This window comes from Rhinolophus sinicus, linkage group LG15, assembly GCF_036562045.2.
Source record: "Rhinolophus sinicus isolate RSC01 linkage group LG15, ASM3656204v1, whole genome shotgun sequence".
Classification (NCBI taxonomy): Eukaryota; Metazoa; Chordata; class Mammalia; order Chiroptera; family Rhinolophidae; genus Rhinolophus; species Rhinolophus sinicus.
In genome coordinates this window covers 27,356,275-27,379,064 of record NC_133764.1, presented here as the reverse complement: position 1 = coordinate 27,379,064, position 22,790 = coordinate 27,356,275, and the positions used below count along the sequence as shown (strand labels likewise).

Sequence of the window (22,790 nt, the reverse complement as noted above, 5' to 3'; positions counted from 1 at the left end):
AAGGCTTTCAAACCCTGTATGATAAAACCTATAAATCAAGATTTAAAGACAATTTATTTACAGATAAAACTTTCTATAGCAACAAGAGCTCACTCACAAACATCCTCATACTGTTGCTGCAGTTCATCCAAAGAAAATATGATATCGCCAATATCCACCAGATGGTTACCTGTGATAGAAAGAATAAGCTCAAATACTGAATTTCTTTTTGAACACAAATAAAACTGCCATCCTATTCTAATATGAAAGCAACACAGATATGTGTGGAAGTAGGAACAGAGGGCCAGCTATTATGGGTTTTGAATAATATCTGAAATTGTGAGTAACTCAGTACATACTGAAACATACAACTAAGACCATTATTTTTTCTCCTTAATAAAAGTTTCCCATCAAAAGAAATTAGTCTCATTTTAAGCCCCAAAGCTACTGTATTTCCCCGAAAATAAGACTAGGTCTTATATTAATTTTTGCTCCAAAAGACACACTAGGGCTTATTTTCAGGGGATGTCTTATTTTTTCATGTACAACAATCAACATTTATTCAAATACAGTCATGTCATCTTCTTCTAGAGCATCGTCATAACTCTCCAGACCCCGAATTCCAGCTTGAATTTCTTGCGACTCCATTTCCTGTAGAACCATCGGCCCCAATCTCTCATGTCCAGCAATAGAGCTCTCCTTAAACGAGCACTTCTTGTCCATGTAGCCTGCTTGTAGTGCATTGGCAGCACAGCTGTCAGTGATTTTATCCCATGAATTCTTCACCCAAGTCACGACCTCTTGCAGGCTAGGCTTCACGAAGTTTCCACGCTGATTCCTCTCCGTTCTATTCTCAATGTAGTCATTGATTTCCATGCGCAAACAGTCCTTGAATGGCTTGTTTATTGCAATATCAAGAGTCTGGAGATGGGCAGTCATTCCTGCAGGAATCATTATTTGATCCATTCTTCTCTCTGCAAGGAAGTTCTTCATGTCTTTAGTGTTGTGAGTGCTGGCTGAATCCCAGACTATCACACCTCTTTGGCCACCTCGCAAAACAAGTGGCAGCATTAAATCGACCCACTTCCTTATAACTGCTTGTGTGCACCAGGTTTTTTCGGTTTCAAGAACATAAATGCCTGAAATACGTTCAACCTTACCTTTCTTGCCCTTAGTGATGATTAGAGGTGGGGTTTTCCTTCCATCCAGACAAATTGCCAAAATATAGGTAACACATGCATTTTCGTAACCAGTGGAGGGAATGTAGATTGATGAGGCACCGTTCTGATCAATTGTCATTTGAGATCCTTGGCCCATAAACACTGCAGTTTCATCCATAGCAATCATGTTGGAGAGTTGGGATTTAGAAAAGTCAATGCCATCAACAAAGGACTTGAATGCAAATGCACGATTAATAACTTCAGTATCTTCCAGCTTGAACAGTGTTGTCAATCTTTGAGACAGTTTGTATCGCTGAATGAAGTCATCCAGCCAGTGTTGTGATGCTTTGAATTCTTCTGGGGATATTTCTAACTGTGGTGCCATTGCAAGGGCAAATGTTTGAATATCAGCCTTGCGCACAACCAAAGCTTTTGCTCTCCTGTCAGCAATCTATTGACAGATGATATGTTCCAGCTCAGGAAATAATGGTTGCCGACCTGATCCACACTTGTGCTTCTTAGCATTTCCCTTGGCCACCTGTTGACTGAGGTTATCGTGCTCTGCTCACCATTTTCAAACCATTTGGAGATGCAACTTCTTCTCTTTGCAGAAAGCCGTAAGATTCTTGCCCCGGGAATCCTCTACGATTCCTTTCTTGTACTCGACGGAATAGCTCTTTCTTTTTGCACTCACCTCATCTGGGGGTCAAAATATTATTCCCTTCAAATCTTCCATTAAATCAAGTGTTAACTGAAGACTTATGAGACAGGAGTGGCAACAAAAATGATGACAGTTAAGAATGATAGTCCCCACAAAAGCGACGAAAAATTGCAGGCACCAAAATTCAGAAAACGTTTCTTTATCTCACACGAGTGCATTAAGTACATCCATTACAACACGTGACGTACTGAATTATGAAGATTCATATTAGACACAACCACGTCCATTCCTTATCAAGTGCGCATGTTATTCATGTGTTGTGTCTGTACTCTGATTGGTCATTCGGCAATAAGTCTGCAGTTAATCTGTTTACATAGGAGTTTACCTCTGGTCCAAAGGCGCCCGCTTTGGTATTTACAAATACTTAATTATAATTTATATTATCCCTTATTTTAAGTATTAATGTGAAAAATATTATTTATTTATATTTAATTATATATTATTTTATAATTCAATCTGTCCGTCGTGTGTTGCAACGGACATACTAAATGAGTCTGTCTGGCTGACGATCTTAACTGTGGCTTATTTTTGGGGTAGGGCTTATATTACGAGCATCCTGAAAAATCATGTTAGGGCTTATTTTCCGGTTAGGTCTTATTTTGGGGGAAATACAGCAGGTAATCAGGATAATATTTTATTCATTTAACAAAAATTTGGGGAGTGTACTATCGGCAGTATTTCAAGTATTTACTCTTTTGTATTCTTCACTAGGTAATGAACTCCTTAAGAACAGAGGATGCACCTTCCATTTGGTTCCCCAATGCCTAGCAAAGTGTCTACTTCCTATCACTTAAAAATGATTTTTGAATGAACAAAATATACTGAAGACTGTAAAGAATAATGCGATATCTACATGGTGGCTATCAGGAAAATATTTACTTAGCACCTCCTATGTGCCCAGCACGCTCATAATTATAACTTCCTGCCCCTGCCCCTGTCTAAAACCATTTTTCTTCTTGGACAATCCATGACAGAGGATGGGTTCAGATGCAGTGACCTTGAATAATGTCTTTCCAATTGTGCACAGAGGTAGAAAATGATTTTCCCAATAGTTCTTGCCTCTGGATGTTTGACTTTGCTTGCCATCCAAGGTGAAAAAGACTGGGAGTTGGCTTATCTATCTATAAAAATACTGGGTTTGTTCTTCAGTCTATTCATAAGAAATCAACTGTTCAATTATATCTATAAGTGAAGACACTGAGAAAAAGATGCAAGTTTTTAAAGTGACTTTTGAGTCAAAGAAGAATTATATACAGTCTAGTTTTAGTGTTGGGTAAGTCTGATTCACTCCAATTCTTTGAAAATTGGTAAGCTATGTCAGGTGCAGGGCAAAGGAAGTATGTACTTGGTCCAATCAAAGAAGTACTAGACCAAATTGATGCTGTTGTCTTCTAATTAGGAACTGCTTACTACATTCTGGTTTCTTACTTCCTTGGTTATCTATCCTCATTCTGTTCTTGATTACGATTCTAACACTTCCGATAATCTCCCCAGTGAATTCCTGGCACTTATTGTGGACTGAATTCTGTCCAAAGTTCTTAGACCATAGCTTCAGCCCTGAAGCTCTTGAATTTGATCACTGAAAAGTATTCTGTTGGACCATATATACATTAATCCAGCAGAGAATGCCACATTGTTTTTATGTTGTCCACTTAGAAAACTCCCTATTCGGGACAGAGGTCCAATATCAGCCAATGAGAATGCAGTAGCCAACCATTTATACAGACTTACTAGCTCTTGCTCAAATTCATTCCTGGCTTCTAACACATAAAGGACACCTATCATGAACCTACTAAACAAATATTACCTATTTAAATAGTCCCTGGTGGCCAGAAAAGCATTCCAGAATCCGAAATTACTATTTTAGCCCCTATCTGGCTTATCAAAACCTTAATAAATGATTCCTGGTCAAGACTGAGGCAATCAATATGGTTATAGATTCCGTTTATTTCATAAGGGAAGTTCAAAACAGCCTCCCACTATAATAGTTGTACTTCTGGAGGAAACACAACTACCTAACATGAGAAAAAATGATCTTAATCATTAAGGTCATATTCAAGGCAGCATTATTTTGAAGGTGTTAAGTGATCATTAATACTACCTTTCTGTAATCTTCAGAGAGCCCCACAGTATCAAAACCTCCTCTGGCAAAGATTGTGTTAGTCACTACTTTTCACCCATTTCAATTTCCAGATCACTAACCTCCATGAGAGGAAAAACTACTGCACCGACACCCTACTGCAGAAACAAAAATACCTGACATTCCCAGAACCACCATCAAGTGATTTTCCATATTCCTCTTGTCATATCTGAATGCTTGTTGAACTTCACTGCAAATTCCAGTGGCATAATTCTTTCCTCCTCATTATGAACACTCATAAAGACAAACATAAAGACAAACATAAAGACAAACATATTCTCCACCTATCATTATAACAAAACAAATAACAAAAACAAGATGCTAGAATAGTATTTACAGTGCTATGCCTTCTACCAGCAGGATAACTGAGTTACATTACTCTTTGCTTCAAAATTCTGGTACAGAAAATCCATATGCCTCCTACTTGGGTGACCCAAATTTTTCAGCATTCTGGGTTGTCTTTTCCTTTAACATTTAAGTAAAATAGCTAAGACCCCACACCATATGAACATAAATCAATAGTCTCTCCTAAATTTGAGGATTCCTGAGTTGTTTATATTCTTGTGGTTATTTTTTGTTTTGTTTTCTATTCCCTTGGACTCTTGATCTCACATTATCTATCACATTCTACAGGTGCTACTTCCACTCTCCACTCCAAGCCTACATAACATAAAACCTATAGATCTAGATAAGGGTAAAAGGGATGGAAGGAGAACTGACTCTGGGTGGTGAACACACAATGTGATGATATATTACAGAATTACACACCTGAAACCTATGTAACTTTACTAACAATTGTCACCCCAATAAACTTTAATTAAAAAAACAAAACAAAACAAAAATCCTATAGATCTTTCTCCTCTAAATCCACCCAACAACACCACTAACACAAGGCTATTGTATATAACAAACTGTTACTGATAGTTTACAATAAGTAGGAGTAAGGGAGTTTTCAACAGCACAGTGAGCAACTACATACCATTGCCCTAAAGTTTTCTTGGCCCCTCTGTACTGACTGCTAGACCCTCATCTACTTTTAGGTTCCCTCGATCTTCTTCCTCCAACTTTGGATGAGCCACTGTTGTATTCTCAATTCCGCTTGTTTTCTTATATAGAATACATTACCTTACTCTTTGCTCAAACTAGGTGTTTCCCAGTAGGCATGAACTTCCACAATCAAATGTAGCTATTAGAATGACTTTCCTAGTCAAAAGTCAAGGACCCTCCCTATGAAGAACTTTGCCTCAAGTTGCAGCCAGCTTATTAATATGACAAAATGAAGAAACCTTGTGCTCCCTGATTGGGAGAGGTAGAGTAAGGGGTGAGAATCAGTAATTCATTTAACATATATTTGTTGAGCAATTAACATGTGCCATAAGCACAGTGCTAGGTGCTAAGGACATAAAACTGAGCAAAGTAAACGTGGTATCTTCTCTCCTGGTGCTTAGTCTTATGTGAGATGCAGATCCTAATCAAACAATTAAAAATACAAAAGAAGGAAAAGAAATAAAGGATGAATCAGAAAATTGATATCCAAGAAAGATATATACATATATATCAATTCAAATAACTTACTATCAATACTAGCATATTTTATCACTTCCTGAAAATCTTCAGGGGTTACGGGAATATCCATGCTATCTAAAACCGCAGCTACTTCATCAACTGCAACTTGACCACCTTTTATCCTACAGAAAATCTTCAAGGCATCCTGGAATGCTGCAAATAAATAAATAAACAAAGAGATTATTGTACCATGAGAATCAAAAGCTTTTCTTGGAGGAGCTGCTTTTGTGTCAATATCCTACCAGGGGAAAGTAACTTCACGTAGGCATAGGGTTTTCTAAAAATTTACCTGCAAGTAGGCGTCTGCCCAGTTCTGGCCACATTCCTAACATAAAATGTAATTTTTGGTATTATTACTCCCAATATATTATAAATAATATCTGGTATTTATTGAACACTGTTTATGTGCCAGGCACTATGCTCAAAGCTATGGGTTATCTCATTCAAGTATCACAATAGGCCTATAAAATCAAAATTATTATTATTCCTGCATTACAGATAAGGAAACTAAGCCATAGAAAATCCCTTCTGATTATGCGGCTAGTAAATGGAAGATCCAGAATTCTAATCTAGTAGTCTTACTCCAGAATGCTTGCTCTTACTCATTATAATATACTTACCTCTTAGTTAAAACTTTTAGCAAAAACAATTTCTTACCAATGGTATAATTTACAATAGCAAGGTAGCTTAATCCAAAATTTGGGGGTGTCATTAATTGCTTAAAAATGTAATTTAGAAAAGACAGTATAAAAGAGAGACGGATGATATAGGTACAGTTTCTCTTCAGATTTTTTATCATACTACAATGAGTTTGACAACAGTTTAACCACTATTAAAATTAGGTCATGAATGCTAGAGATCTCAGGCTTTTGGAAACACTATTTCTATCGTAAACATGAATAGTCCTTCCAATCACTTTCTTTACAATTTATATGTAGTGTAAACTAAAAGTTATTAGGAGACACATCAGCATCTGCAATTTCTTGGGAGAAGTACCAGCAGATTCTAGACACAGTGAAGAAGTACTGTTAAAAGTAGAGAAGAAAACAGATGTGAGACTTCAACAGAGGGGGGAAAAAACCACATGAACAAAGACATGGAAATAAGAATGAAATTGGCATGTGTGGAGATTTATGATAAATGGAAGCATGGGAGTTTTGCCTGGGGAAGACTCTATGGAGAAAGGAGGAGTGGCAAGAAAAATTATGAAGAGGTGAGAATGTCAAGCATAATCATTGGGACAAGATTCATGTGATAATAGGAAGAGCATCTACATTTTTGAGCAGGGGTAATGACATGATGAAAATTGTGTTTTAAGAAAATTAGTCTGGCAGTTGTGTACAGGAAAAAGTGGAGATTGGAGATAGACAATTACGATGCCATGGGAGTGATCCAGGTTTTTTAATGCTTCTTATGAAATAACTCATGTCTAATTTTATTCAACCTAAACTACGAGGGGGCAAAAAGGGGTTAAGAGATTCTGAAAAAAACACACGAAAACCACAAATTCATATCACCACCCCACCCTAATATCAGTTACTATCAAAATCATTCTCTTCTATAATTTAGAAGAGTTATCTTTTTACCTGGATCCTGAGAGACCGAATAACAAACATCATTCACAGCCTTCAGGAAATCTGAAAAATCCAGTATTCCATTAACTATAAGAATGGTTCAGAAACAGAAGGAAAGAAGCTCTGTTAGCAAACTTATCATTGAACTCACTAAGGACATAAGCTAAAAATGCAAACTAAAAATGTGAATAGAATTAATTGACATTAAAATACCGCAGTCTATATACAAGAGCAGTCAACATTAACATTAAATGTAGAGTGTAAAAAGAAAAATATTTACATATATAATTATGTTGTAAATAGTGTTGCAGCAATAATGAGAATTATAGAGACTAGGACTGGAGATACTGCAGTGCTCTTTGCTCAAGCTCTAATTTTTATATTTGTAATTAGGTGCAAAAATTACATGCAACATGCCAATTTTACATACATAATGATTGTATTTTAATATTAATAGGATAGGACTGATTGCACTGTGTTCTAAAAAAGTTCTCTAAACCAGTGGTTTTGGGGGAGATTATGGATCCAGTTGAGATTCTAATGAAAGCTTTGCTTGACATCATTCCAACTCTCTCCCCCTCGCCCTTCTCTGTCTACTACTTCCTCTCTCTCTCTCTCTCTCTCTCTCTCTCTCTCTCTCTCTCTCTCACATGCATGCACACATACACACACACACACAATGCATTAAACAAATGCACAAAATATCTCACATTAAATCAATCCTCTCCCCTCCCAAATCATACCATTCTTCATACAAAAAGTCATGACTATTTATTAAAAGAAAAAAAGAAATCTAAACTGCACAGGAAGAAATTTTTGTTTGGCGTGAATGAAAAGTTGAAATCATGGAGTGATTTTTCTTGCACAGGTCATCTCTGATAGCAACTAGAACTGAAAATCCAGATTTACAGAGTGCACCAAAGCACAGATTCAGGGTTCTTAAACCTCATTTTCTAGGTAAGTATAGATCTGTATCAGGAAACATCTGAATTTCTCAAGATTCTTCAAGTTAAATAATTATGAAGTCGTTTACATCTGTCATCAAGTAAATGAGGCCAATTTTGAAAGGGTTTACATCAAAGTTTATCTATGTCCAGAAGAAAATGATTCTACATCTACATTTCAATTGAAGGTCATCTGAACAAGGTAACCTATAAAAACAATTCAGTGCTTCCAATGATCTGCAGCCTTCTAACCTCCAGAGAAATTGACAAGGCTGTTCACATTCCCAAACCACAGAAGCACTTTCTCCAATATTGGTAAGTTTGTCAAATTGTCTGGCTCAAAATTTCTTTTTCAGTGCAACCACTTGATAGCGGTTTTTCCTTTCCTTCAAAAACAATGAAACATCTCTACAAATTTCAATCAACTGCTTTGACTTGTTTTCTGACTCCTGTGTGACCTCAAGTCAGGCAAAAATCTTTTAGCTGAAACATCAGAAGCACAACCCAAAAAAGAAAAAACCAGACTTCATCAAAAGTATGATTTTATGCTTTTCGAGAAACATTCTTAAAGGTATAAAAAGACAAGCCATACACTAGAAAATATTTGCTAATCATATCCAATAAAGGACTTGTATTCAGAATATATAAAGAACTTTCAAAATGCAATCATAAGAACATAATTTTTTCAATGAGCAGAAACTATACAAATAGCAAATAAGCACATGAAAATATGTTCAACCTCACTTGATCATTCAGGAAATGCAAATTAAAACCACAATGAGATAGTACTATACATGTTAGAATGACTACAATTTTTAAAGGATTGGCAAGGATTAGGAGCAACTGGGACGCTCATATATTGCTTGTGACAACGTAAAATGGTTCAACTGCTTGGCAAACATAGTTTAGCAGTTTCTAAAAATGTTAAATATATACTTACTATGTGACCCAATCATTCTACCAATAAGTACTCACAATAAATGAACATATATGACCATACAAAGACATACAAATGAATGTTTACACAAGCTTTATTTGTAATAGCCAAAACCTGGAAACAATCTAAATGTCCATCATAAGTGAATAGATAAACAAATCATGGAATATTCACATAATGGAATATTATTCAGCGATAAAAAAGAATGAACTATTATATATTGATATACACAAAAGCATGGATGAATCTCAATATAATTAAGCTGAGTAAAAGAAACCAGACTGAAAGAAATGAGTACTTACTGCATGATTCTATTTATATAAAATTCTAGAAAATGCAAATTTACCTATAATAACAGAAGCAGATTAGTGTTTGCTTGGGGAGTGGTGAAAGGAGTTGTGGAGAGGGAGTGAGGGCTTACAAACGAGTATGAGATATTGAGGTTTCACAAGTGTATACACATGTCAAAATTTATCAAATTATATACGTTATGTCAATTATGTCTTACTTTATGTCAATTATATCTCCATTGAACTATAAAATATACAAATAATTTAAAAATCCACTGGTACAGCCATTATGGAAAACAGTATCGAGGTTCCTCAAAAAATTAAAAACAGAACTACCATATTATCCAGCAATCCCACTTCTGGGTATGTATCCAAAGGAAATAACAGCATGATCTCAAAGAGGTATCTGTGCTCCCATATTTATTGCACCATTATTCACAACAGCTAATAGCAAAGATATGGAAACAACCTAAGTGCCTGTCGATGGATGAATGAATATCACACACACACACACACACACACACACACACACACACTACTCAGCCATAAAAAAGGGAAATTCCACCATTTCCAACAACATGGATGAATCTGAAGAACACTATGCTAAGTGAAATAGTCCAGAAACAGAAAGACCAATGCTGTATGATCTCACTGACATGCAGAAACTTAAAAGTTGAACTGATAGAGGCAGAGAGTGGAATGCTGGTTGCTAGATGTTAGGGGATGGAAGAAATGGGGAGATGTTGGTCAAAGGATACAAACTTTAGGTATAAAATGAAAAAGTTTTGGGAATCTAATGGAGAGCATGGTGACTATAGTTAATAATGTTGTGTTGAAATTTGCTAAGAGAATAGTTCTTAAGTGTTCTCACCACCAAAAAAAAAATGGTAACTATGTGAGGTGATGGATGTGCTGTTTAGTTTGATTGTAATTATTGCACAAGGTATATGTATATAAAATCATCATGTTGCAGACATTAGATATATATAATTTTTATTTGTCAATTATGTCAATAAAGCTGGGAAAAAATAATTTTACATAAATCATTTTCCTTTGGATATGTGCATATTCTTTGACCCTGCTTTTTTCATTTCTAGAAGTCTATCCTATAGAAATATTTACACAAATGTGCAAGAATTGATGTACAAGGATGTTTTTTGCAACAGCAAAAATTTTACAGGCAACTTCACCATTAATCAACATAAACCCAACTGAAATTTTTATACGTACATATAAAACAAAAGGTCAGGAAGGATACCCAACAAATTATTAATAGTGTTTACTACCAGAGATTGTAGAGAAAGACTGGGGCAAAGAGATAATTTTCATTTTGCAATTTATAAACTTTGGTAAGATAAGAATACTAATTTAAAACAAAATGACCTTCTCTATTGGACATGTTTTATGTTCAGCTATTGAACTTTTTCTTGTATTTACATTTATTGCCGTGATTTTCGATATACACTATTTTCAATGTAAAGTTAATGAACAAAAGTTTAACATATGTCATCTAAAATTGGTTGTATGGCTTTGGAATAGACACTTCACCTTTCTATCCCTTACTTTCCCAACAGTAAATCCAGGTGATTGGAAGACAAACTCTAAAGTCCTGAATATATGAAGTTCTAAAGTTTAATTGCTTTGAATTTCTAATATTGATAGTATTTAAAAGCCTTAAAAAGTTCACATTCTTTTGTAATACCTAGAAATTTTAGTTTTAGCTCCCTATCTTTGTCTGATGAGAGTTAGAAAGAGAGAGAGAGAGCACTGTTTATAACAGCAAAAATTAGAAGTAACCTACATTTATATAGGTTATTTATTACATAGCTTATTTTTTAAACAATTTGTTTTTAAATCTGTTCCATAGAATAACTAACAGCCATTAAAAAAAAGGCAGTGTAGATCTATATTTATTTACACAGAAAGTTGACTACCATGTAATGTTAATAGAAAAAGGTAACAAAAGTGTATGCAGGTGAGTCCATGCATGTTTTTTAAAATCGTATGTTCATGCATGTGTACACACCACAGTTATACACACACATATATACACATACACATATGTATATGCTTGGAAAAATCTTAGAAAAATGCATATAAAAATACCAAAGTTTGGGGTTGGCCAGTTAGCTCAGCTGATTAGAGCATGGTGCTAATAATACCAAGGTTGCTGGTTCAATCCCCACATGGGCCACAATGAGCTGCACCCTCCTTAAAACAAACAAACAAACGAGAAAACAAAACCAAAGTTTGGCTCTGAGTTATGGGATTACACATGATTTTTACTTTCTCCATTATATTCTTCTGTGCTTTCAGAGGATAAAGTTATTTTCACTTTGGAGTACTGTTTTAATATAAATCTCCAAAAAATAATGTCAAGAAAATTAACATATAGATAACTAAACAGGTCAGAAAAAATAGAGCTTCTTCTTCTTCTTCTTCTTCTTCTTCTTCTTCTTCTTCTTCTTCTTCTTCTTCTTCTTCTTCTTCTTCTTCTTTTTTTAAGATTTTATTGGGGAAAGGGAACAGGACTTTAAGTTGTTATCCTTTCAATCTTAGTTGTGGAGGGCGCAGCTCAGCTCCAGGTCCAGTTGCCGTTTTCTAGTTGCAGGGATCACAGCCCACCATCCCTTGCGGGAGTCAAACTGGCAATCTTGTGGTTGAGAGGATGTGCTCCAAACAACTGATCCATCTGGGAGCTCAGCAGCAGCTCAGCTCAAGGTGCTGTGTTCAATCTTAGTTGCAGGGGGCGGAGCCCACCATCCCTTGCGGGACTCGAGGAGTTGAACTGGCAGCCTTGTGGTTGAGAGCCCACTGGCCCATGTGGGAATCGAACCAGCAGCCTTCGGAGTTAGGAGCATGGAGCTCTAACAGCCTGAGCGACCAGGCCGGCCCTAGAGCTGCTTCTTAAGCTTAAGCTTTCTAAAAGTTAGGTTTACATTTATTAATTTATTTTTAATACCTTCAGAAAGCTGTCATATAGTACATGCTCAAAAACTGTTGGAGTGACTATTGCAACTTGTAAATTACTGCTAGACTGTTTAGTAAAATTTTATTGGTGGTCCATTTTGACTTCTAGGATTTTCCATCTATAAATTTTTTATAATAATAAATCCACATCTTATCTTTGAGAAGCTTGATGCTTTCAGCCTTAGAGTACTATGTTGCATTTAGGTATACTAAATTTATTTTATTTAATTTCTGACAACTCCTTCAACTTATTTATATCATTTTTATTTTAAATTTGTCTCCCCTCCTCAACAAGTGTGGAATGGTTTATAGATGTAATGAATTCTCTATTATCTACTTTGATTCAAGTATCAAACAATGATTACAAGAGAATATTTTTCTATGTGTTTAAAAATGTAATTAGTAGAATTTTGATTTGCATTTCCTTGAGCACTGGTGATGTTGAACATATTTTTATATGAGTATTGGCTATTTGTGTTACCTTTTATGAGAAATACTTGCCTGTGTGTCTTGCTCATTTTTCTATTTCATGGTTTGTTACTGATTTGTATGAGTTCTTTACACATTCCAAAAATTAATCCTTTGTTAGTTGTGTGAATTGCAAATATCTACAAGTTTGTAACTTGTCTTTTTAAGGTGTCTTTTAATAAATAAAAGTTCTTAATATAGTTAAATATATCAAATATATTAATCTCTTCTTTTCTATTAAAAATGTTTCACCTTGTTTAAGAAATTTTGCCTATACCAAACCATTTTATACTAACGCAATTAGCAAAAATTAAAAATATAAAAATAACAAATGTTGGTGAGTGTATTCATAATCCAATCCAGTAACCAATCAATCCAATATTATGTACTTAAGGCCCAATTGTAATATCATTATTGTAAATTTGCAAAAAATAAAAAGATGTTTTTATAACATTTTAAAACTTTAGCTTTCCTATCATTTGTAATTAATCTGACCAACATATAACATATCCATGTTTGTAGACCCTTAAACTAATAATGAAAACATAAAACTTACCATCAATATCAATGGTCTTTAGTGCCTTTCGCATTTCTGAATCACTTATAGAAATCTTCAACATACGATGGATCATTGGCAGATCATTCACATAAATCTTACCACTTCGAATTTTACTAAAAATTATACAGGCTTTTTGAAGTGCTGAACACACATAACAAAACAGTTAATTCAAAGGAATAATTATCCTTATTCCCCCCACCCCTTCTCAAGAAAAAAACAAAACAATAATCATTAAAAGAAGAGGCACAAAACTTTGTGTTCCGATTCCCAGTTTTAAAATCAATCTTGGGGCTTAATTAGGTATGTCTGGAGTCAGTGACCTCTAATTCTATAAGTCTCTTAAAGAACTCTCAGAAGGAAACTGTCAGAAAAGTCATGCAAGGCTTACACAGGCAAAGGCTTCCACAACTTCCCCTGGAAATGTTAGATAGTTCTTTTGAGCTCCCATATCACTTGGTATGTATGTCAGTCAAAGCTCTTGGTATTGATAGTTCTTGCATGTCAGTGTCTCTCACTAAACTGTCAGCTCCAAAAGATGCACAATTTTTCATTCTTCTAATTCTAGAGTCTAATTCAGAATAGATTCTCAAAAAAGTCTGCTGAACTGAATTGGATTTAGTTCAGTGGGTGCTATACTTTGTTTTCAGAAAAACAGGATATAGATGACTGTTAAATACCAGAGAAGGACTAGAAAGTGGATAATAATGACTACAGTAATTAGTTTTAGTTGAGTACTTAGAGGTAGAAACCAGATTTCAGTGAAATGGAAACTAAATTAGAGTAATAAATGAAAACAACTCTTTCAAGAAGCTTCTCTGAAAAACAGAGTATAAAGCATTGACAAAGCACAGTCTCTGAGAAAGCAGAAGGAAACAGAATTGAAGAAAATGAGAAGTGAAGGGATTAGTCTCCTAAAATGGAACCGTTTCCAATGAGACGAGAGAAGGATGTGGATGTTGTTTATAGGTAGGTTCACAGGCAGAAGCACAGGAGTTCAGGAAGATCCTGCCCAATAGAACTTTACTAACTCTCTATGAAAAAGCAAAGCCATCTCTTAAGAGATGAAAGAATGGTGATAGGATTGAAGATTTGAGTAAAGTAATGAAGGTTTGGAAGAGTGACAAAAGGAAATAGGAGAGGGATTCCAAAACATAAAAGGAATGCCAATTAGTGCTAAAGGCAGCTGAGGTTAGACACATACTCATATACTCATAGTGGCACCAAACGGGGAGGTCAAAGAAATAAAATTGTAATTTAAAAAAAGACCTGGAAATATAAGAGATTGTGAACAGAGAACCAGACATTACATTCTGAAATTTCAACATGACAATGTTCTAGTTGTGGCCATCAGCGCTGCTGAGAGAAATACAGGTAGATAATTGGTTTTGAAAGTGTGAACTCAAAATGGATTAAATAATTAAATGTAAGATTTTAAATCATAAAACTCCTAGAAAAAAACATAGTTTGAAAAAAGTTCCTTGATGTAGATCTTGGTAATTATTTTTTGGATATGACACGCAAAGCCCAAGCAACAAAATAAAAAATAAACAAGTGGGACTACATCAAACTAAAAAGATTCTGCACAGCAAAAGAAATGATCAACAAAATGAAAAGATAACATATGGAATGGGAAAATATATTTGTAGATCATATACCTGATAAGGGGTTAATATCCAAAATATATAAAGAACTCATACAATTCAATAGCAAAAAAACCCCCAAATAATCCAATTGAAAATAGGCAAAGGACTTGAATAGACATTTTCCCAAAGAAGATACATGAATGACCAACCGGTACATGAAAAGGTGCTCAACATCATTCATCATCAGTGAAATGCAAATCAAAACTACAGTGAGGCCTCACCTCACACCTATTAGAATGGCTATTATCCAAAAAATAAGAAATAAATGTTGGCAAGAATGTAGAGAAAAGGGAACACCATGCACTGTTGGTGGGAATGCAAATTGGTGCAGCCACAACCTAAGTGTCCATCTACAGATGAAGGGATAAAGAAAATGCATATATATATATATATATATCGATAGATATCAATATAGATATAGATATAGATATAGATATAGATATATAGATATAGATATAGATATAGATATAGATATAGATATAGATATATTATCCAGCCATAGAAACAAAAGAAATCCTGCCATTTGCAACAACATGATGGACCTTGAGAGCATTATAAGTGAAATAAGTCAGACAGAGAAAGACAAATACTATATGATCTCACTTATCTGTGGAAACTGAAAAAAACTCACAGATAACGAGATCAGATTGGTGGCTACCAGAGGTGGGATGTGGGGCATGGGTGAATTGGATGGATGTTGTCCAAAGGTACAAACTTCTAATTATAAGATACATAAGTCCTGGGACTTAATGTAAAATATGATGACTATAGTTAATACTGCTATATGATATATTTGAAAGTTATTAAGAGTAGATTCTACGAGTTCTCATCACAAGGAAGAATTTTTTTCTTTTTTCTATCTATATGAGATGATGGATTAACAAAACTTACTGTGGTAATCATTTCACAATATATGAAAAGCAAATCATTATGCTGTACACTTTAAACGTATAAGGTGTTACATGTCAATTATACCTCAATAAAACTGCCTAATATGCTGACCAAAGTTAAAGTAGAGAGAAAAAATGCCAAATTACTCAATAAATATAAAGGAGAGGCCTAAGATATGGGAGAACTCAGTGTCAAGAAGTGAAGGGTACTATGAACTTTAATATTAAGGTACCAAGAACTAAGATCCAGTAAAATCAGTGACTCCAGTGCTTTCTAATGTATTCATCGCATGTAACATCCAGACTTTTTCCCAAAAAGTTTTGAACTAGAATAAGCTTATGTTATATTTTGCTTTTTTACCAATTCATCAAGATATTTATGAATTAAACTGTTTACTTATGCTTGCTCACAAAATGCAGCATTTGCCACATCATATAATATTAGCTGATATCAAAAGCCATTAGAGGTAAAGACAGATATGCTAACTAGCGAAACAATTTCTAAAAAACACACAATCAGGAAATTTAGTCAAGAAATTCTAGAACCTATTATTACCATTTAATTCTTGTGAGTACGTATGTTCTTGAGGTACTTCATCATATATTGTCTGGTAGAGGTTAGACAGCATTTCCTCTCTCCTGTCAAAGAAACAGCCACATTAGAAAGCAGCAAAAAAATACACAAAATATTTATGCCATTTTGCCATTAAAATATTAGCAAACATATTAATAGCCTAAGAACTGTGTAAGCGATAGTGAATTACACATTCTTCACCCCAGAATTCCCACCTCATTTCTTTTTGATATGTCGCTATGGAGCAGAATTTACCCTATTCAGTAAGTTGTACTCATGACCCACTATCCTTTGGCTGTGGTCCAATTTTTCCTACTCTTAACTCAAGTTACAGCAAATTTTACAGTCAGTTATTATAATAAGGTAAATAAGAATATCTTTAACAGCAAAAGAATCCCAGATCCCATAAACCTGTCAGTAAAAACATCTTGAAAAGATAACTCATCTAATCCCATAACATGTAAATAACTAAAATCATAGAATGTTAGTGTTGGAAGGAATCTTAAGAGTCTCTCTAGTACAAGATTCTTACACAGATGTGGAAACTGAGGCCCAGAGAATTGTACAAGAGCCCAAGCTAGCATGTGAGTCGGCTCCAAGTCTTAATTCCACATACAGGGCTCTTGGCGCTACACCATCCTTTCTAAGAACACAGTCTCTTTGTTTGCACAAACTATTTAGCATAATTTATGGGGAAGGGATAGATGATTTTACAAAGAAAAACTCAAATCTGAATCCAACATTTAAGGAATAGAATACAATGGTTTAAATACCGAATAATTGAGGAAGATGTACAAAGAGGTGATGAAGTCTTGTGAACGCTGTACTGATTCGGCAATTTACATAAAGAGTCTTCTTTCGTAGTCATCTTCTCCTTTGATGGCTTCACAGAGGAAGAGGCAATCTAGAGCCAAAGTAAGAGTGTTGGTGCCAGAGATCACATTGGTAAAGCAGTATTTTTGGACAATCGACCTCTTAAAAGATAATTAAGCATACTTAGGCTCCTCGCTTAGCTAGGATGTAAAATTGCTTTTTGATGTAAAATTGCTTTTTGTAATAAATTAGTTTATATATACTAAAATTTTAAATCAACCGTGTAATATTCTTTTGCAAAGCCACATTTCTCTTAAGTAGGCAACTAACAATCTCCTATTAATATTGTGTCAATTTACAGAAACGGATTTTACGAAGCAGGGCAAATTTACAATATAGTGAAGATAAGACCACCAGACTCTAGGCTACATATCCAGGCTTTGACTATCTCAGCAAAATAATGTGGGCAACCAACACAGTTATTCACATAATAAAAGTAATTTTGCCTTAAATTACCCTTATGATTGAGAAAATTATCATTAACATTGATAAAAATTAACACTGCATGTGTAAACATGATTCAAAAGTGGCAAACAGCTAGAGAGAAAAGTATGACTTTAGAAAATGAGGACTGCAATTATAGATGCCTTCAATTTTACATAGAACCTAGAGCCTAGACTTTTAAAGACCATGCAGGATGTAGAGCCATACAAAATTGATAGGAAGTGGTACTGATATCACAAATAGAGCAAAAATCTTCAAAAGGCAATGTTTTCAGCAAGAGTAGGCTATTAAAAAAACAAACAGACAAACAAAAAACTTATCCCCCAGGAGAAGTATGCAGAGTAAAATCTGTCTTTCTCTCAGCTCCAGGTTGGAGGGAGGGAGAGGGAGAGAGAGAGAGAGGGAGAGAGAGAGAGAGAGAGAGAGAGAGAGAGAAGAAAGAATACACCTCTTGATTAGTTATAGCCATAACTCTACCCACACCTGAGTTTAGAATTCAAATCTATACTAAATATATGGGCCAGGAAAATAGAAACCAAGAAATTCATTTAAAATGGTTCCATATTTGTAACACCTCTGAAGTGCATGGCAGAAGTAAATTTAAATTTTCTTGGAGGAGACCACTCTAAATCCAGCCTCATCCTGAGATTCCTACAAATTTAGATTAACTATATACAAAAGAATGAAGAAAAAGTATAAAGCACTCAAGGACATAAGTTAATATGAGTGAAATTCAAACAAAACAATAAACAGAAGATTTTGGACTTCATACATTAGATTTATCAGATACCAAATCTTGAAACAACTATAGAATGTAAGCAAAGAACATGACATAAGGCAGATTTTAAGAAGAACCAAATAAATTTTCTGGAATCAAAAATACAAGCACTAAAATTAAATTCCCAGTGGACAGATTAAACTGCAGATTAGATTCAGCTGGAGAAAGGAAAACTAGAAAATAGATGGAAGAAATTACCCAGAACAAAATAGAAATAGATTAAAAATATGAAGCAATGTTAAAGAACACAGAGGACAGAACGATAAGGTCTAATACACATCTAATAGAAGATGCAGAAGGACAGAATAAGGAGGTTGAGAAAGAGGAAACATTCTAAAAGATAATGGATTAATACTTTCCGGAATTGAAGAAAAAGACATGTATTCTCAAATTCGGGAATCACAACAAATATTAAGACAGAAATAAAAAGAAATATATACCTAAGTATACACATAGTGCATGTAGTAGGTTGAATGGTGGCCCCACAGAAAGATATACTAATTCCTGGAACCTGTGAATTTGGAGAAAAGGTCTTTGCAGATGTAATCAAGTTAAGGATCTCAAGAGGAGATATATAATGATGTGCTTATAAGAGAAAAGTACAGGGAGACTTGAGATATAGACCCAGGGGAGAAGGCCATAGAAAGAGCAAGATGGAGGCCAAGTTTGAAGTGATGCTGCCACAAGCCAAGGAATGCCTAGGGTCATTGTTACAGACAGCAGAAATATTTAAGAGAGAATGGTAACAAAAATACTGATTTAATGGAGAAAAAAGGGGGAAAAATTCGTATTCTTCTGGGGTTTCTAGTTCTGCTTTTTTTTTGAAAAAAAGAGGAGGAGGAAGGGAAGGGGGAAGAGGAGGAAGAAAAAGAAATATTTAAGATTGTGACATTTTAATCCTTGGACTAATTTGTAATGAACTGTCTGAGGACTAGAGACAACACTCAAAAGTAAAATAAATATTTCCAGATCTTTATTTACCTCAGTTCTTTTAGTGTGCAATTGTACTTGTAAACTTTTCTCTCTCCTGATTTTATTTTCGCCTGAAAAATCAGATTTTTCTTCTTTAAATAGGAGTACTGACAATTCACACCTAAGTTACACACAAAATTGGAATAATTTAGGAATTGCTTTTTTTCTTGATTTTTCTTCTTTCATATTTTATTTATGGAAATTTTCAAACATATACAAAAGTAGACAGAATAATGTCATGATCTCCCCATGTACACATCACCCACTGCTTTACTCATGGACAATTCTTTTTCATCAATATCCCTGCCCCTGCTCCCATCCCTTATTATTTCAAAGCAAAGTCCAGTATATCTCATGTGTAAAGATTTTCATATGCATTTTTACAGGTGTTTTTCTCTTAAAAAATATTTAAAAGACCAAGCTCATCTGTTTACTTCCTTTCCCAGACCTGCAATCAGCCATCTCTTCAAAGAAATGGTTACTTTTAATAAGAAATGGTACTTCAAGACTAAAGTCTGGGTACGAGACAGTGAAATGCTTTTCAATAATTTTCCTGCTTTCTTATGATTCAGTTTTCTCTTCTTTCTGCTTCTTTCTCTCCTTTTCTTATTGGACTGTCAAGAACTTTTATAACACAAACATCACATAAACTATACAATGAAATGAGTAAAACAAGGCTGAATTAAATTTGAAAGAGAGACAGCTGGTTAGCTCGGTTGGTTACAGTGCAGTGCTACTAACAACAAGGTTGCCGGTTCGATCCCCACATGGGCCACTGTGAGCTGCGCCCTTCACAACTAGATTGAAACAACTACTTGATTTGGAGCTGATGGGTCCTGGAAAAACACACTTAAAATAAGGAAATATTTTTTAAATAAATAAATAAATAAATAAATAAATAAATAAATAAATAAATAAATAAAGTTGAAAGAGCTCTCTTAGAAATTGCATACTTTGCTTCAAGTAATCCAGGGTAGAGCTAAATTTCAAGAACCCTAACATTATTTTTGTTCACCTAGGATATAGACTAGATCCCAAAGTTGTCTGCACATTGGAATCACCTGAAAGTTTCGAAAAATACTGATACCTATGTCCCATCCCTAAAAATTGTGATTTAATTATTTTGGAGAGTGGGCTGATATTTGGAATTTTTAAAAGATACCCAGGTCATTCTAAAATGCAGACAAATTTGAGAACTATTATGGCAAACCCCCATAGGCTTGAAATACTTGTTCTTCCTTGTACGTAAAACTTATTCTTTGGCAGAAATGTTGCTTTCCTTTTAGAGTAAGCTGTTCAGCAAGGGCTGCTTGGGTGGTACACAGACAATGACTATATCCAACCTGTAACAGCTTTAGATAAACTTAGCCCCAAGCAAAATTGTGAAATCTGGAAGATCTCTGAACGCCATAGTATTGGGATTTTTATGGAGGCTTCCTCACGTAGGCAGGATCAATGATTAACTCCATTGCCAGCCCCTCTCCCCTCTCTGGAGTGGTTCTAGGTTGGTGAATACATCCACGTACTGGGAGGTTGAGGCACCCCAAATCCATGGGGACAGAAGCTTCTGTGCTCAGTACCCTCCCAGACTACTCCCTACGTATCTCTTCTTCCAGCTGTTCATCCATATTCTTTACTATGTCCTTTAATAAACTGGAAAATATAAATAATTGTTTTTCTGAGTTTTGTGAGCTGCTTTAGCAAAGAAATAGAACCCAAGGAGGAGCTTATGGGAAGCTCTGATTTACGTAGCCCATTAGTCAGAAGCATAGGCGACAATGTGGATGTATGATTGGCATCTGAAATAGGGTGAGGGCACTCTTGTGGGACTGAGACCTTAACCTGCGATCTGATGGTATTTCCAGGTAGTTAGTGTCAGAATTGAGTTAAATTGTAGGACACCCTGCCAGCGTCACAGAATTGTTTGATGTGGGGAAAACCCACACATCTGGTGTCAGAAGTGTTGAAAGTGTGGTAGTAGTGTGAGAATAAAAGAGAAACATAGGAGGGGAACTGAGGTTTTTCCTAACACAATCACACTAATAAAATTAAGGACAAAAATCATATCATCATCTTGACAGGTGCAGAAAAAGCATTTGACAAAATGCAACATCCTTTCACGATAAAAATTCTCAGCAACGTGGGTACAGAAGGAACGTGCCTTAACATAATTAATATCGTATAGGACAAACCCAGAGCTAACCTCATTCTAAATGGTTAAAAGCTGAAAGTTTTTCCTCTCAGATCAGTAACAAGACAACGGTGCCCACTCTTGCAAATTTTATTCGACATAGTCCTAGAAGTCCTAGCCAGCGGGGGGGGGGGGGGGGGGAAGAAAATGTCGCGTCCAGCGCAACACGGGCAGTGAGGGAACGAGAAGGAGCGGCTTTAGGTTAACTTTTAAGAAAGAGAGAAACAGAGACTTAATGCAGTTCAATCTCAGAGGGCCAAGGGTCTCATAGTCATAAAAGACTGGAGCGCAAAATCAGGCCGACTGGTGGCTTTTATTGATTATACAAGGGAGTAAAAATTATCTTATCTACAGTCTGTGAAATTCATCCATCATATCACAGAGGTGATTTAATCCAATTATCTCTGCCTGTAAACAGCCGGAGCAGAAAATCCTATGATGACTTATTTAAGGTGTGTACCCTCCTGGGGATAAGTCTCTCATGATAAAACTTTGTTGTTGAGCTAAACAGGGAGAGTTGATATTATCGCTCTTCTAACTTCTCTCACAATCAGGTGAGAGGGAAAGCCAGTGTCAGCAGTGGCTTCCTTTAAGCAGGAGGAAGGAAAGGCACTGCTCCTTCCCGTGTTTTCCATAGTAGCTCATTGGGGGTTCCCACACGGTTCTGCCTGTCTTAGGTTGTTCCTCACGTGAGAAATCTTACCCGTCCTTGGCTGGCAAACCATCTTTTGGGGACTGGACAGAGAGACATGAGGTGTAAACATAAAGATAAAGCAAAGTCCCAAGAAGGCACAGTCTCACAGACTCTTCTTTCCTTAGGGAAAGGTACGAGGGGACAGTCGGCTAGACTGCTGCGTGACAACAATAAAAGGCATCCAAATCCTTAAGAAAGAAGTTAAATTGTCTCTGTTTGCAGATGGCATGATCTTATATATATAAATCCCTAAAGACTCCACCAAAAATCTATTAGAACTAATAAGCAAATTCAGTAAAGTTGCAGGATACAAAATCAATATACAAAAATCGGCTGCACTTCTATACACTAACAACAGACTGTCAGAGAAATTAAGAAAACAGTTTCCTTTGCAATAGCATCAAAAGGAATAAAATATTGACG

The 22,790-nt window shown here is 35.4% G+C and overlaps 1 protein-coding gene across 2 annotated transcripts in view; it reads right to left on the bottom strand.

Annotated features, from left to right (window-relative positions):
- Positions 1 to 22,790, bottom strand: part of EFCAB3 (EF-hand calcium binding domain 3) — a 101,448-nt gene that overhangs the window by 70,938 nt on the left and 7,720 nt on the right. The window contains exons 4-10 of one of the 2 annotated variants that reach the window (XM_019732833.2): positions 19,492 to 19,603; positions 17,189 to 17,319; positions 16,398 to 16,480; positions 13,306 to 13,449; positions 7,153 to 7,227; positions 5,576 to 5,719; positions 98 to 169 (exon numbers count right to left, since the gene is read on the bottom strand). In XM_019732833.2, coding sequence (XP_019588392.2) covers positions 98 to 169; positions 5,576 to 5,719; positions 7,153 to 7,227; positions 13,306 to 13,449; positions 16,398 to 16,480; positions 17,189 to 17,319; positions 19,492 to 19,603 — 761 coding nt within the window. Of the gene's footprint in view, positions 1 to 97; positions 170 to 5,575; positions 5,720 to 7,152; positions 7,228 to 13,305; positions 13,450 to 16,397; positions 16,481 to 17,188; positions 17,320 to 19,491; positions 19,604 to 22,790 lie in introns of those variants that run through there. The other variant, XM_074320092.1, reaches the window with a different exon arrangement.